The sequence below is a fragment of the Micromesistius poutassou genome (assembly GCF_964030765.1).
Source record: "Micromesistius poutassou genome assembly, chromosome: 8".
Lineage (NCBI taxonomy): Eukaryota > Metazoa > Chordata > Actinopteri > Gadiformes > Gadidae > Micromesistius > Micromesistius poutassou.
Genome location: NC_140278.1, coordinates 1,907,379 through 1,922,550, shown reverse-complemented (window position 1 = coordinate 1,922,550; position 15,172 = coordinate 1,907,379). Strand labels below are relative to the sequence as shown.

The following is a 15,172-nucleotide window of genomic DNA, read 5'->3' as shown; positions in this document are numbered from 1 at the left end:
ACACTCGTTTTTACATGAGTGATTAACTTCCTAAGAAGCGAGTCAACTTTTCTTCTCTGCCTTCCGCTCCTGCTCCTGCTCCTCTCTCTCTCTCCCCCCCCCCCGCGGTCACGGAGCAGACGCTTCCGCGAACAGACGGTGACGTCACCGGGCCAGTCTGCAGTCTGCAGGGCGGATTGGTTGGCCCACTCTACTGCACCTGGCGGGTGACGTCACCGGGGCGGGCCGGTCTGCACCTGGCGGGTGACGTCACTAAGCCGGTCTGTTGGGCCGGTCTGTTGGGTGTGTTCGTTGGGCCGGTCTGTTGGGTGTGTTCGTTGGGCCGGTCTGTTGGGTGTGTTCGTTGGGCCGGTCTGTTGGGCCGGTCTGTTGGGTGTGTTCGTTGGGCCGGTCTGTTGGGTGTGTTCGTTGGGCCGGTCTGTTGGGTGTGTTCGTTGGGCCGGTCTGTTGGGCCGGTCTGTTGGGTGTGTTCGTTGGGCCGGTCTGTTGGGTGTGTTCGTTGGGCCGGTCTGTTGGGCCGGTCTGTTGGGTGTGTTCGTTGGGCCGGTCTGTTGGGTGTGTTCGTTGGGCCGGTCTGTTGGGTGTGTTCATTGGGCCGGTCTGTTGGGCCGGTCTGTTGGGTGTGTTTGTTGGGCCGGTCTGTTGGGTGTGTTCGTTGGGCCAGTCTGTTGGGTGTGTTCGTTGGGCCGGTCTGTTGGGTGTGTTCGTTGGGCCGGTCTGTTGGGTGTGTTCGTTGGGCCGGTCTGTTGGGCCGGTCTGTTGGGTGTGTTCGTTGGGCCGGTCTGTTGGGTGTGTTCGTTGGGCCGGTCTGTTGGGCCGGTCTGTTGGGCCGGTCTGTTGGGTGTGTTCGTTGGGCCGGTCTGTTGGGCCGGTCTGTTGGGTGTGTTCGTTGGGCCGGTCTGTTGGGCCGGTCTGTTGGGTGTGTTCGTTGGGCCGGTCTGTTGGGCTGGTCTGTTGGGTGTGTTCGTTGGGCCGGTCTGTTGGGCCGGTCTGTTGGGTGTGTTCGTTGGGCCGGTCTGTTGGGTGTGTTCGTTGGGCCGGTCTGTTGGGCCGGTCTGTTGGGCCGGTCTGTTGGGTGTGTTCGTTGGGCCGGTCTGTTGGGCCGGTCTGTTGGGTGTGTTCGTTGGGCCGGTCTGTTGGGTGTGTTCGTTGGGCCGGTCTGTTGGGCCGGTCTGTTGGGTGTGTTCGTTGGGCCGGTCTGTTGGGTGTGTTCGTTGGGCCGGTCTGTTGGGCCGGTCTGTTGGGCCGGTCTGTTGGGTGTGTTCGTTGGGCCGGTCTGTTGGGTGTGTTCGTTGGGCCGGTCTGTTGGGTGTGTTCGTTGGGCCGGTCTGTTGGGCCGGTCTGTTGGGTGTGTTCGTTGGGCCGGTCTGTTGGGTGTGTTCGTTGGGCCGGTCTGTTGGGCCGGTCTGTTGGGTGTGTTCGTTGGGCCGGTCTGTTGGGTGTGTTCGTTGGGCCGGTCTGTTGGGCCGGTCTGTTGGGTGTGTTCGTTGGGCCGGTCTGTTGGGCCGGTCTGTTGGGTGTGTTCGTTGGGCCGGTCTGTTGGGTGTGTTCGTTGGGCCGGTCTGTTGGGCCGGTCTGCTGCACCTGGTGGTGACTCCTCTCAGAATCAGAACCACATTAGAATCTTTTTTATCACATCTGTTACTGTACCTACTGTTACTGTACAATAGTACAGTAACAGTAGGTACAGTAACATTCTTAGGCTTGGTTTCAGCCACATAGCAGCAACAATACATGAAGATAAGTTAAAAGATGTTAAAAATAAGTAGCAGCATAGACCACAATAAAACATAATGATAATACAAATTTTAAAAAGTAAGTAATAAGAGTGGTAATAAGTAATTATAAGTAATGAGGTGTAGTAAAGTGTGAGTATAAAGTGTAAAGTATTCAAGTGGTATCAGCCATGGTTGATTCTAGTGCAAAAATGCTGTGCAAATTACAGAAAATAAATCTGTATTTAAATAGTCTGTCTCTCCCTGGCACAGGAGTGTAAATGACATGACATAAATGATAGGCTATGACACTACACAGAACACATTAGCCAAAGTGGGAAAGGGGTTGTTGAGAGTGGAATAGTGTGTAACAGCGGGTCTCAAGACGTTTTAAAAACGAGCAACGGTCAACAAGTGTTTTACATGGAGGGGGAAATTGTGTTGGCCCAGTGGAAATAATGGTTCTTACTGGTCCTAGTAGACGCTGAGATGCTGAATCCAGTAGCACACAAGAGTTGTGAGTGGACACTAATGCACCAGTTACTGGGAGTCATACTGTACTTTGTTGCCAGTGTGTATTCGTTGAATGACACACATTACATGCATCGAGACAAGGGCACACTTCTTCACCTGCCATCTGTCATGTGACCAGCAGAGGCGGACTTGTTACATTATGCCATTATTCAGAGAGAAGAAGATCTGTCTGAGCATCCAGGAAGAGTCTCTCCGTTCGGGCGGTTTTACGAGCATGCCAACCATCGGCAATATTACCATTTACCAATATGTGTAGTGTCTTAGAAACGCATGAGCACATGTTCATCACACGTGATGTTCCCAGAACGATGGAGCGGCTAGCGCGCTTCTGCGGAGCTCGGGGGCGTGGCTACATCCGGACCCGACCCCAGGGGGTAGTACGGCGTCTGTGATTGGGCGGTGCCGCTGTCCCTGAGCGAGATGGTGGTTATGTCCGGACCCGCCCCATGGGGTAGTACGGCGTCTGTGATTGGGCGGTTCCGCTGTTCCCTGATTGAGGCGGTGCTTACGCAAGGACGACAGATGCGGTCCAAGGGGTAAGCTGTGGAAAACATGTAGGCTTCTTAAGCTTGAATTGATTGCGACAACGGTGTGTATTGTGGTCAATTGTATTCGTTATTGGGAGCTATGGCTGAACGTACAGTCATCCGTAGATTGTTATATGGTCAGCTGAACACAGAAGTCACAGTTACTGCACTTGTAAGGCAGCCGATCAGGTTCAAGTGTGTTACTTTTCTTAAGTAACTGCTGGCTACCTTTTGTTTCATTTGCTAAATCAGATTCTCCCATCATCCGATTAAGTCGTGCCTTCCCCTCTCACAGAAGAAAACTAATGCATGTCATTGTCGATGTGCAATGTAGTCCATTTTCCTTATCTTTTGGTGATAGTGCCCATAGTAAGCCTTGCGCTTGAAATTCTGTCTAGTCACGTTCCCCCTCCCACCTTGACGCAAACTTTTCTACATACGAGCTCCCAAGAATTTGGTCCAGCTACTTCCCTTCTACGATCGATTTGCTTTCATCGCTGCCTCACGTTCCCAGTGAACATCCATCATGCGACATGAGAGGAGAACTTCTAATGTGAACCATTTCATGCATAGTATACATAGTGTAATGTAAACCAACATGACCTAGTTTACTGTATCTTGGCTGGACCAATAGTAAGCCAACACTAATAAAAGGTTGATATCTGGTTTAGACCTCTTTCACCTGTAACGTGACCATTAAAGCATAGAAATACAGAAAATACAAAATACAGAAAGCACAGAGTGTTTTGAGTCACAAGAAACAGTTTGAGCTGTGAGGTATTTTTGTCACTAATCGTTGTGGATCGTGTGTCGTTCCGGGGCCTTCCTGCCAGTAGATGCAGGCATTTGCCACGCTGAGCAGAGCAGCGGTCCGCGTGAGGAGAGTGGCAGCTCAGGTCACCAAGGCAACCATGGCAGGCAGTCTTCAGGAACCCCGTCCGTACTCAACAGCAAAGACCGATGAAGATGAATCTAACACTGCTGCCATCCTCATAATCGGGGACGAAATACTCAAGGTGAGTGGATGCACAAGGTATTTAGAATAGGTCATTTAGAATAGCACATTATGATACAACTCATGTGAGCAGAGTTGGGTTAGATAACATTTCTCCTTTATTCTACAATGGAGGACTGGCGTGGATGGGTTCGACGCACTCGTCTCCATACCAACAGGCTCAAAGTAGTTCTTTAACTTGTCTACAATCAATGGCAGATATTTTAAGCCTACTGTCAAATTTGATTGAATCATTTAAAACATTAACGATACAGAGATATACACAATTATATCCACAATGATGAATTCAGTTTGACGTTCAATAGGCCTCCTTTTTTTCTTCCTAATCTCATAGCGTATTGAGAGCTGATTTATTTCAGATAAGACTTGATTACACATGGACAGTGTTCCACAAATATTTTCTTGAGTGCCAAATGACAAAATGACCTTGATATTGGGAACTAACCATGTTGAATAAAAATATCAACGATCTTATAGTGTGAAATATTGTCCAATCCCCAGTCTTTAGACCACGACTTATCAGTAATAAATCTCTTGTTTTTCAACAGGCTATTTTGTTTGGTAAGCGAATATCGTCACACTTAAATTGCTGATGCGCTTTTATCTAAACCTTCATTACCCTTTTAATAAGGCTTATATAGTAATAAGAATGTATGATGCCTCAGACACAAGAACGCACAACAGATTTTGTATTAAAGGTCCAGAGTGGCCATGGAAAAGGGAAATGGTTTGACTGGCCAGAGTGGCCATGGAAAAGGGCCCATATTTTGCAATGATGGTAGATGGGACATTGGACTTTGAACCAAAACCTTTCGGCTGGGATTCTTTCTGACGTTGTCTATATTTGTTACGTGGCAGTACTGAGGTGTTTGACTCCTTCCAGGGCCACACGGTGGACACCAACAGCGGCTTCCTGACGCGAGCGCTACGGAGGCTGGGCGTGTCGGTGCGGCGCATCACCGTGGTTCCGGACGTCCAGGAGGTCATCGCCAAGGAGGTGGCCCTCCTCTCGCCCCAGTACACCCACCTGCTCACCTCGGGGGGCATCGGCCCTACCCATGACGACGTGACGTTTGAGAGCGTCGCCATGGCGTTCCAAGAGGAGGTCATTCTCCACCCGGAGCTGGCAAGGCTGGTGGAGGAGTTCTTCGGGAAGGTGGACAAGGAGAGCGGCGCCACGAAGCTGGCCATGGTGCCTCTCTCTGCCCAGCTGAACTACGGAGTGGACCCCCAGACCAGACAGCCTCTCCGCTACCCTCTGGTGAGTCCCCTGCTCTGCCTCAACATGCTCTGTGTGTGTTGGTACAAGAACAATATTAGCCAATATTATATATCATATTAGCCACGCCCTGTTCTAGTAAAATAACATGATACCAATTCTTAAATTGATGGTGTTCTAAGCCTTAATTAATTCAATGCTGCTTTGCTAGATACATGGCAACATATATTTTGGCTTAAAAAAAACATGGCATTTCCTGTATTATAAAGGATTTAGATACTTTTAAACTGTACATTTCTGAAACAATAACTCTCAGATAAGTTGGAATTGTACCGCATCACAACCCTCGCAATATTGTGTAGGAAACTAGGGATGATCTCACTGTGATGGCCGTCCACAGGTCAGTGTGCGTAACGTGTACATCTTTCCTGGCATCCCCTCTCTGTTGGAACGAGCCTTCAGCGGAGTGGAGCACCTGTTTGCCGGCTCAGGAAACAGCTTTCACACCCGAGAGGTACCTCCATCGACCACTTAGTAGGGGTGGGACAAATATCGATACGGCGATATATCCTCTCCCCTCCTCGTGAGATATGTATATCGATACACTGCCGCCAAATATCAATATATTTTAATATTTTTTGAAGAATTTATCTTGCATATTTATTCCTGAGGAGTAAGACAGGGAATGTCGCCCCAAATATCATTTTTTAAATTAATAAAATAAGGCGCTCTAAACCGATTTCACTGCTCCTCAAGGTGGCGCTCAACACATGAAGGAAGGAAACTTGAACTGAAATTAACTGAAGTTAAGACGAGTAACGGAAAACTCAGTTTGGACCATGAATAAAGACCGAAATCCAGCACTTCACTTATAATTAGTGCAATGAGTTCCTCCTGTGTTTATCCCATGATCAGGCCTCTGTGGATGGTCTATTACATGTAAGCAATTGGTTAATTGGTGACCTAGTCAATGGCTGATAAAGTGTTGAGGCCACACATCGGCCATGCGGTTATTGAAACTGTATTGCAGGGCAGTGCTTACACGGGAACTTGTATCGCTACATGAAACAATGTATGATAATAACAAGCGGAGTACAGATGATGCCCTACTGTATATGCTCCATAATATCTATTGCCACTTGGATAGGCCCAAACGATATGCCCACGTTCTCTTCATCTTCAACGCCATCAGGCCCCACATTATGATGGAGAGGCTGTGGCAGTTAGGGGTAAATCCTAACATAATTAGGTGGGTCGAGTGCTTTCTGACGGAGAGAGCACAGTGTGTTAGGGTAAATGAAGCTGTGTCCTCCCCGATTATGACCAATACAGGATCCCCACAGGGCAGTGTCATCTCACCAGTGTTGTTCACTCTCTACAGTAATGAGCATGTCACAATCAAATTTGCAGACGACACAGCAATAGTGGGGTTAATACAGAATAACGATGAGACCCACTACAGGGCCTGGGTGGATCAGTTCACAGACTGGTGTAGGTCCAGCTGTCTTCTCTTAAACGTAAAGAAAACAAAGGAAATAATAATAGACTATAGAACTGGGAGCCAGCCCCACCAGTGTATGGTTATAAATGGCGAAGACATTGGGATTGTAACTGAATACAAATACTTAGGGACAATAATAGATGATAAGTTGCAATGGACCAGTAATACCGACACATCTATAAAAAGGGGCTGCAAAGGCTGCATTTTATGCGCAAGCTGAGACAATTTAGAGTGGATAGAGATATGATGTTACTCTTCTATCACTCTTTCATGGAGAGCATTTTACTTTTCTGTTCTGTTGCGTGGTATTTCTCCTTGTCAGTAACCAACAAAAGCAAACTAAGCAAGATAGTTAACATGGCCAGTAAGGTTGCGGGACAAAAGCTAGACAGTATGGTCCATGACCTGGGCGTTGAAGAAAGGTCTAGAAATTAGTGAAGACATGTCACATCCTCTACACCGGGCCTATGAGGTGTTGCCATCAGAGGCTTAGGCTACCATATTTCCAAACAAATCGAGCTAGTAGGTCATTTATTCCAACTAGTATTACACAAGAAATGACCTGCAGGGCAGCATTTTAAATAGCACTATGCACTTTCTTTCCAGCTGGACTGTCACAGTATGCACAACTGCACTTTACCATCCTACTCATAATGTATAGTGGGGTTTGTGTCCTCTGTCCCGATGTTGAGTGTGGGGGGGTGTGGTAGGGTGGGGGGGTGGTTGGCTGAGGGAAACGCTGTTGTTTATCCTGTCTTGTCTAACTGTCTTATTGTCTTTTTGTATAAATGTATCATACATACTGTATGGCGCAGGCCCAGGCCTCCAGGCCCCCCTGGGTGGGCCTCCAAGCCCCCCGTGGGTGGGCCTCCAGGCCTCCAGGCCCCTGTGGGTGGGCCTCCAGGCCCCCGTGGGTGGGCCTCCAGGCCTCCAGGCCCCTGTGGGTAGGCTCCAGGCCCCCGTGGGTGGGCCTCCAGGCCTCCAGGCCCCTGTGGGTGGGCTCCAGGCCCCCCGTGGGTGGGCCTCCAGGCCTCCAGGCCCCTGTGGGTAGGCTCCAGGCCCCTGTGGGTGGGCCCCCGGGCCTCCAGGCCCCTGTGGGTGGGCTCCAGGCCCCCGTGGGTGGGCTCCAGTGACGGTGTGTCTGTGTCAGGTGTTTGTGGACGCGGACGAGGTGGACATCGCCCCGGCGCTGAGCCGGCTGCAGGCGGACTGGGGCCGCAGGGTCTCCCTGGGCTCCTACCCCGACTGGCTGAGCAACTACCACCGTGTCAGGCTGGTCCTGGACTCCAGCAGCCGGGAGGGGGTGGACCACGCCCGGGTGCAGCTGCTGGAGGTGCTGCCCAAGGGCAGCGTGGTGCCGCTGGTGAGCGACCCCGTGGCCATCGCCACCGCCGAGGTCTACACGCTGGCCAATAGCGGTGAGCACGGCAACCACTCACAAGTCACTCACAAGTACGCTCACAACACTGGACACCAGTGTGTACCGCTGGGGGAACAACAGACAGAAGTAGCAGGATTGACTGGATGACCTTACAGTTCTACTTGGTATGCAATTAATTCAGTACAGGAAGAGTATGAGGAATCTTGATATATATATATATATATATATATATATATATATGTATATGTGTGTGTGTATGTGTGTATGTATATGTGTGTGTGTATGTGTGTATGTATGTATGTGTGTGTGTTATTTGTTAAAATGTATCATTGATTTTCAAAGAAGCATACTCCATCATAACAACGTTTGTTGACACATTGAAAAGAGGCGTAACTTCCTCTGGTGATGCACATGTTGTGCACCTTAAGGCACGGCGCTCGGGGACAAAGTGGCGTCTGCTTTGAAGACGATGGAGATGGCGCTGGATCAGTACAGTGCTGAGGAGATCTGCGTGGGCTTCAACGGAGGGAAGGACTGCACAGCCCTGCTGCACCTCTACTACGCTGCTCTGAGACGGTAAGGCAGAGGGAGACCGCTGGACTGGGTACCCCCCCGCAATGACGACAGGGAAGCAACGGCAAGCAGCCAGTTGCGTACAGAGTCAATTTAGCCCGTTGATCACGCCTCTTGTGCTGAAGAAAATGACAACCAGTCAGTCAGAGACATGAATGCCATGGTCACAGATGGAAAGATCGAGTGCATTACTACGCTCCATTTCCTGAAGCCAGTAACTGATAATAAGGCGTTGAAAGTGGGTCTTACAGACATGAATAGTAATTTCCCCAACGAGGATCAGAAACAGATTCTCACTTCCATCGCCCCTTATCGCCCCTTTAGGTATCAAAATATCTGGTCTATATAAACTGTTATTGGTGGGAATTAGACGTTAGAATGCTGAACACACTGCAACAGTTCATTTCTCAGTGCTTGGGGCCCGACGCGGTGAGGTCGATTCATGTCAACATGCGGTGATAAATAGTGAGCTTCTATTGTAGAGGCGGACCACCCACCTAGAGCACCTCGCATGGAGGGGTGTTCTACAAGCACTGCATGAAGTCCTCAAAGACACGGTGACACGGTTGGCCGGATTACTACAGGGATCCACAAGTTGATTACCTCTGAAAACCCAGCCGGTCAGAGTGTTAATAATAAGATTGCTGCCAGAGCAAGCGCCTCCACTGTCACTAATGAACAGGCGAGGCGAGGACGGCGTGTTAATAGGATGCAGAGACGAGTCTACATTAAATAAGGTTGTTAGCATTCACTCTTTGTGGGTAGCAATGTCTGCCACGCAGGTACTTTACAGTCTCCGTATGAGGTGGGACAACATTAGCCAGCCCTCATTACATGAGTGGTTAGCTTCCTAATCGGCTGCAGTCCATCACACCCACTCCCAGTGTTCACAGGCCGCCGCGAGCATCCACGCTCACTGACACAGCTAGCCCCCGCTAGCCTAGCATGCTATGTTGACTGATGCTTCACCAAAGTGTACCAGCTAAAAGATAGCGGGAGAGTCACTTGTTTTCAAACGTTACTAGTAGTGGGGCTGTGTGTCTATGGTAGTTTCCCTTGGTAGCAGTAGTAGGCTTATTCGGTGGTGGCATGAATAACAAGGATGCAAAAGTTGGCACGACTGTAGTGTTTTTTTTTTTTATGGATTTGAGAAACCAAGCTACAAGGAATCCCAGAGTAAAAGACACCACAACAAGTTACTACGGTTTCTCCCCCTTGTTTACATTTGTTCAGTCGACACTGGAAGGATTCTTTTTTTAACACGCGTCTCCCTCGCTCTCTCCTCTGTACCGTGTTTGTCCCTCCCTCCCCTCAGGAAGTATCCGGATGGTAAAGACAAGCTGAACGCTCTGTACATACGCATCGTGGCTCCGTTCCCAGAGATGGAGAGGTTCCTTCAAGACACAATCAAGAGGTCAGACTCTTTAGAGAGGATACATGAGGCATCACTTAAATGATCGCTCCAACGTGGCCGTCGTTAGTATTGCTCCGTCTCTGGGGGTTAAAATGGATCCTCCGTGGTCTTCTTCCATGTTCCCTAGGTACGACCTGGAACTGTTCTCGGTAGAGGGCAGCATCCGCCAGGCCCTCAGCCAGGTGCAGGAGAGCAGGCCGGCCCTCAAGGCGGTCCTCATGGGGACCCGGAGGAGTGACCCCTACTCACACACCCTCACGGCCATGTGCCCCACCGACCCGGGATGGCCCCACTACATGAGGGTCAACCCGCTGCTGGTGAGACGCCTGCACACGCAACACACACGACCTACTGCTCACTGTCAGGATTAGACTGTGATACTAACGAGCAGGTAGGGCTCAGGGAGGCCTACGGGCAGACTGCCCACGTCGGATCAAACCCACAGACTGAATCCGTGGTCCTAGCCCGTACTTCAGTGACGTCAGTGTTCCTTGTGTTCTGCTCAGGACTGGACCTACCATGACATCTGGTCCTTCTTGAGGACGCTGTACGTTCCCTACTGCGTCCTCTACGACAAAGGGTGAGAGCCCGCCTCAACGTCACCTCCTCCACAGTGTGGCCCCCCTGCTCTCAGGCTCCTGATTGGCTGTGAACCCGTGCCCGTCTCTCAACAGGTACACGTCGTTGGGCAGCATGGATAACACCTCTCGGAACAAGTCCCTGCAGAGCGTGGACGCCAGGGGCGTGACGAGCTACAGGCCGGCCTACCTGCTGGAGAACGAGGAGGAGGAGCGCAACTCTCGGGCCTGAGGCCCCGGGCACCGGGGGCCGGGGGCCCGGGGCCCGGGGCCTCTGGGTCGGGCCGGTCCTCACCTGCCCTCTGTGATGGGGGCAGGGGGAGGAGAGGCGGGATATCACTGAAGGATTCAACTCTTCAAGATGCAACTACTGTCTGGCGTGTGCTTCTGTGTCTGTGTGTGTGTGTGTGTGTGTGTGCGCGCCCTTGTACAATTCCATATGTATACCTTGTTGTATTTCAGTATAAAAGAATTGCTCCATCCATGTGTTCAATAAAATATGACATGTTTCATTGTTCTGCTTCGAATGTATTGACCCATTCATTGCAAGTACTAAGTAGATATATACGCGTCAACGTTGTAAATAGGCTCTCCAACGCTTAATAATTGAAATACTATTCAAAATGTGCAATGGTGCAATGAGCCATTTTAACCTCCAGGGAGCGTTGTTCTCACGTTTTCCATTAAGGACCGTGATTACAATAAATTACGTTCTCTGTTTTCAAACATGATTCAATCCACAAGTGATCGATCTCCCCTTTTCCTAACTGCAGATTAGTCACCGGCCCGCTGCAGAGATCGATGAGGGCCGATCTAATAAACCGGTGACTTGTGCATGGTCCGCGCACACTACAATCACCCACACCCAAGCGTCCAAGCTGGAGGTAGATTTAAGCCGGTGTATTTAGATAAAACGGTATGCAACAAAGCATATTTAGCGCTCCGATCAACGCCCTAACTTTGTTGTATTATGATTTTTTTGTATATATTTATTTGCATTAGGCGAGTGGTTTTCGGACATCGTCTATTTTTCAGTCAGATAACCAAACTGGCCACTTAATAGTAGCCCTAAAAGCCTGCATCTACTTTATACTTTATATTATACTTCAATCGGCTGACTTTATTGCCTACATTCACACACACACACACACACACACACACACACACACACACACACACACACACACACACACTTGTTTACTGGGGACCCCGGCTAGCTGGAGCATAGATCTTGAGCAGGTAGAGGTTTAGAGAAGACCTTTCGCGGACGGACCACATCGTGCAAACGGTAAAAAAAAAAGGCGCACAAGGATCACTATCGAGGGCCAAGGCCAGGGCATGGGGCCAGTGGGAGGACAAAGGCTTTCCACTGATGATCCAGTGTGCTTATTTAGCAAACACAAATGAACACAAAGCATCAATAGACAACATTACAATGGAAAACAGGACGGAATGCACAAGGCGACACTATTTTTGAAATAATAATCTTCCATAAGCCTACTATATTTACTGAACAATGTTCATAATAGATAATTATTTCATATGAAATCCCACGTAGCACCTAGTCCCTGGTAGCACAGGTTGAAGACACTGGTCTATATGTCATGAAGAGAGAGGGATGGTCCTTGATGTCATCTGGTCTTGCGGCAGACTCTTAATTGACTAACCCATCGCTCATCCTGCTCATCCTTAATGTATTTCTGATTTGAAGTAGACTAGTAATGTTGATAAGAGTTCAATAACCCATATGCCTACTCAGTCATTCCATTGCACACGTTTTGCAATTCATGCAAGGCTTCTTTGTAATTTGAGAAAAATCAAATAATGTGGAGTCAGTGTGACACTTTTGCAGCTCAACGTATAAAAACACCCAATAAACGTTTTGAACACGGAAAATAAAATCCACTTGCCATTACATTCCCAAACACGTGTGGTTTGGTGAATGTATTTTTTTCTTTCCAAAGCGATGGTCCGTCTACGACGCTAATCCAATTGCCCCAGAGTTGGAGCGGTGTAACACTCGGCCTGATGCGGCATGAGACAGCATTCAGCCGGTCCCGGGGGCCCGGGAGGGGCCGGGAGGGGCCGGGAGGCGCCCCAGCAGAGGACAGAACGGACGCCGGGACGTCAGAAGTCATCTGGAGAGAAGGAAGAACAAGCATAGTCGATGCAAATGCAGCAAGCAGAACGCAGGAAATGAGATGATCTGTATCAAATTGCTTTGCACCAGCAAGGAAATGAAAGCGAGGGAAGAAAGGAGCAGGACGGCGTTGGTCTGCCCCCGGGCCCCGGGCCCCGGGCCCCGAGCCCCGGGCCCCGAGCCCCGACCCCCGAGCCCCGACCCCCGAGCCCCGAGCCCCGGCCGGGTCATGATGCGGGACTCGAGGTCATCCCTGTCTTGCTATGAATGAATGCCTGTTTATCATCCGCTGGTCCTTGATATCAAAACATGGATATCAAAAGCGATTTATATTAATTTAGGTTAATCATTTATGGATGCTGTTGACAATGTGAGGACATGAATAAAAGTTAAATAAATAATAAAAAATCAGACTTTGCTGTTGAAAGATGATCAGTGAAGATAACATCCACATCGTGGATAGTGGTGGCTATAATTATAATAATAATAATAATTATTATTATTATAATAGATAATATTGTGGCTGGTAGGAAATTCCAGACTTCAAGTCAAAAGTAGGACTATATTCATAGGTTTCAATGATATAAATAAGACTAATTAAATAAAATGATATGATTCTTGATAACTCTACAAGATAAAAGAGTTATGCTAAACATATCATATTACTTAATCCCCTAGCAAGCTGCTAATGGTGTAATGTATATATACAACAACACAGCCCCAGGTGAACAGCAATATAAACCTTGTTTTAATTGTTCACAAAGAGAGCAGATATGGATGTTCCTGCTGTTTGTGGTACAGGATATGAAGAGTAGAACCATATGTCTTTATAAACCCAGTCTGTACATGTTGGGTTTGGAAAATACTGAGAAATTTCAAATGCTCACAGAGTCCCTGCAAGGATATAATTTCAGTTCCATACTCTTCTAATACTTGGAATATAAGATAAACCAAAGCATCTGTCTTCCTGAGCTACATATTGAAGAGGGGAATGGATCAGGGGAAAAAAAGATCAATGAAAGCCCATAAATAATCACAAAGTGTAATGAAGGTTTGCGGCGCTGTGCCTAATGGTCGAAAGATTGACCAAAGGGAACAAGTGAACATTGATTGGCCTAACTATTGGGTTAACCTGGAACACATTTAATTGTTCATATATCATCATATATCATTCTATACTTATACTGTTTTCTGATGTGCATCTAAAAAATCGAAATTGAAGGTTTTATCAGGCAATAAGATAACTAAAAAAATATATTAGTTTGATTAATTCAATTTGCAATTATGAAATTATTATATTGACAAAAGTTTATGTTCAATTAAAAAAAATGCATATCTTCAATTTTGTTTTATTAAGTTGCGTAGGTTTACAAATGACGCTATTAAGAATAGTGGGTTGGAAAGGCAGAGTGAATCCTACACCATGTTGGTGTAGGATTAGCATTAGCATAAGCACAACTGTGAAGGGTTTCCAATACAGTTTAACCTGAACAAACACACATGTATTTGAGGTTGTGCAGTATCTGTCCAGGGAAAGGATGAATATGAAAGCATTTAATACGTTTATTACTGTCTGGTGAATGTTCTGGTTCTCTGGAGTCTTCCGGTAATCTGGGCCATTGCTTTCCATTGATCAAAACTGACATTGGTAATTGTAGTTAATCACGTTCGATTTCAATCTATTTCTATAACTCCAAGGACATTGAGGACTACCCGACATCTTTTGGTCCACAGCTCGCTTGGCTTTCACTTGATGTGCGCACGACTGTGTTGACAGCTGCTCAGGAAATCTTCTAAATTAAAAAATGGTGACAGGCTTTGTTGCAATCATTTATTTTGCTTTGACAGGCCATGTATAAAACAAGGGCTCAGATTGGCTTGAATCTTCATAGAAGAGGCATCATGTTTCACTACAATGTGAAAGCAAACAAATGTAAATGACACAGAAGGAAGATGTAGTGGCAGTGAACCGGGAGAGTCACGAGAAATTAAAAAAGCTGGACAAGGTCCTACAGTTTCTAACATTTAAATCCTATTTAGAATAATTCATACATCATGGAGTTAAATCAACACACTTCTTTTTTTTTACCAAATTAAATGACATTTCATGGCAATAAATGTGACATGTCAAGTCAACATGTGCGCATTAAGGATGTCTCAAATTACATGTATTACAAATATTATTGTTCCAATTTGCATATAAAAGAAAAATATAAATTGTATGACCGTTCTTATTTGGAAAAGAACATTCTGGAATTTGAGCCTAAAAAACCAAAAAACGAACAAAAACTATAGCAACTAAATCAAAAACAGATCAACATGGGAAATGTATCCAAAATATGTTATTAACAACACAACAAACGATTGTGATTTCGGCAATAATTCATTGTCATCCAATATCTACCACACAGGCCTACTAATTATTCACCAGCAAAAAATGTTTCCAGATTCCAGATTTATCTTAAAGCAGGAAACCTTCATTACCTTCATCATCTTGCATGTAAGCAACAAAACATCCATCTCGCTTTATGGTTCATTATTTTAAAAGTCCTTGCGTGATTAAGTGCTCAGTGGA

General features: G+C 47.4%; 1 protein-coding gene across 5 annotated transcripts; it reads left to right on the top strand.

Moving 5' to 3' along the window:
• Positions 1-2,701: 2,701 nt before the first annotated feature.
• On the top strand, positions 2,702-10,980 carry flad1 (flavin adenine dinucleotide synthetase 1). Of its 5 annotated transcripts, none has more exons than XM_084472301.1 (10): positions 2,702-2,785; positions 3,610-3,792; positions 4,675-5,052; positions 5,411-5,524; positions 7,662-7,929; positions 8,321-8,468; positions 9,781-9,879; positions 10,007-10,196; positions 10,386-10,459; positions 10,554-10,980. In XM_084472301.1, the coding sequence occupies exons 2-10, from the start codon at positions 3,613-3,615 to the stop codon at positions 10,687-10,689; spliced, it is 1,587 nt and encodes a 528-aa protein (XP_084328427.1). In that variant the 5' UTR covers positions 2,702-2,785; positions 3,610-3,612; the 3' UTR covers positions 10,690-10,980. The 5 variants fall into 5 exon arrangements, with proteins under 5 accessions (XP_084328427.1, XP_084328431.1, XP_084328430.1 ...); XM_084472305.1 differs by having other exon boundaries at positions 2,739-2,785; positions 3,613-3,792; XM_084472304.1 differs by lacking the exon at positions 2,702-2,785 and adding an exon at positions 2,796-2,838 and having other exon boundaries at positions 3,613-3,792.
• The last annotated feature ends 4,192 nt before the right edge of the window (positions 10,981-15,172 follow it).

Bases quoted from the DNA above. Each gene is read 5' to 3' on its own strand.
- flad1 (XM_084472301.1), top strand. From the start codon at position 3,613: ATGCAGGCATTTGCCACGCTGAGCAGAGCAGCGGTCCGCGTGAGGAGA. The intron at 5,525-7,661 runs GTACCTCCATCG...TGTCTGTGTCAG, and splicing joins ACAGCTTTCACACCCGAGAG to GTGTTTGTGGACGCGGACGA. The intron at 10,197-10,385 runs GTGAGACGCCTG...TGTTCTGCTCAG, and splicing joins TGAGGGTCAACCCGCTGCTG to GACTGGACCTACCATGACAT.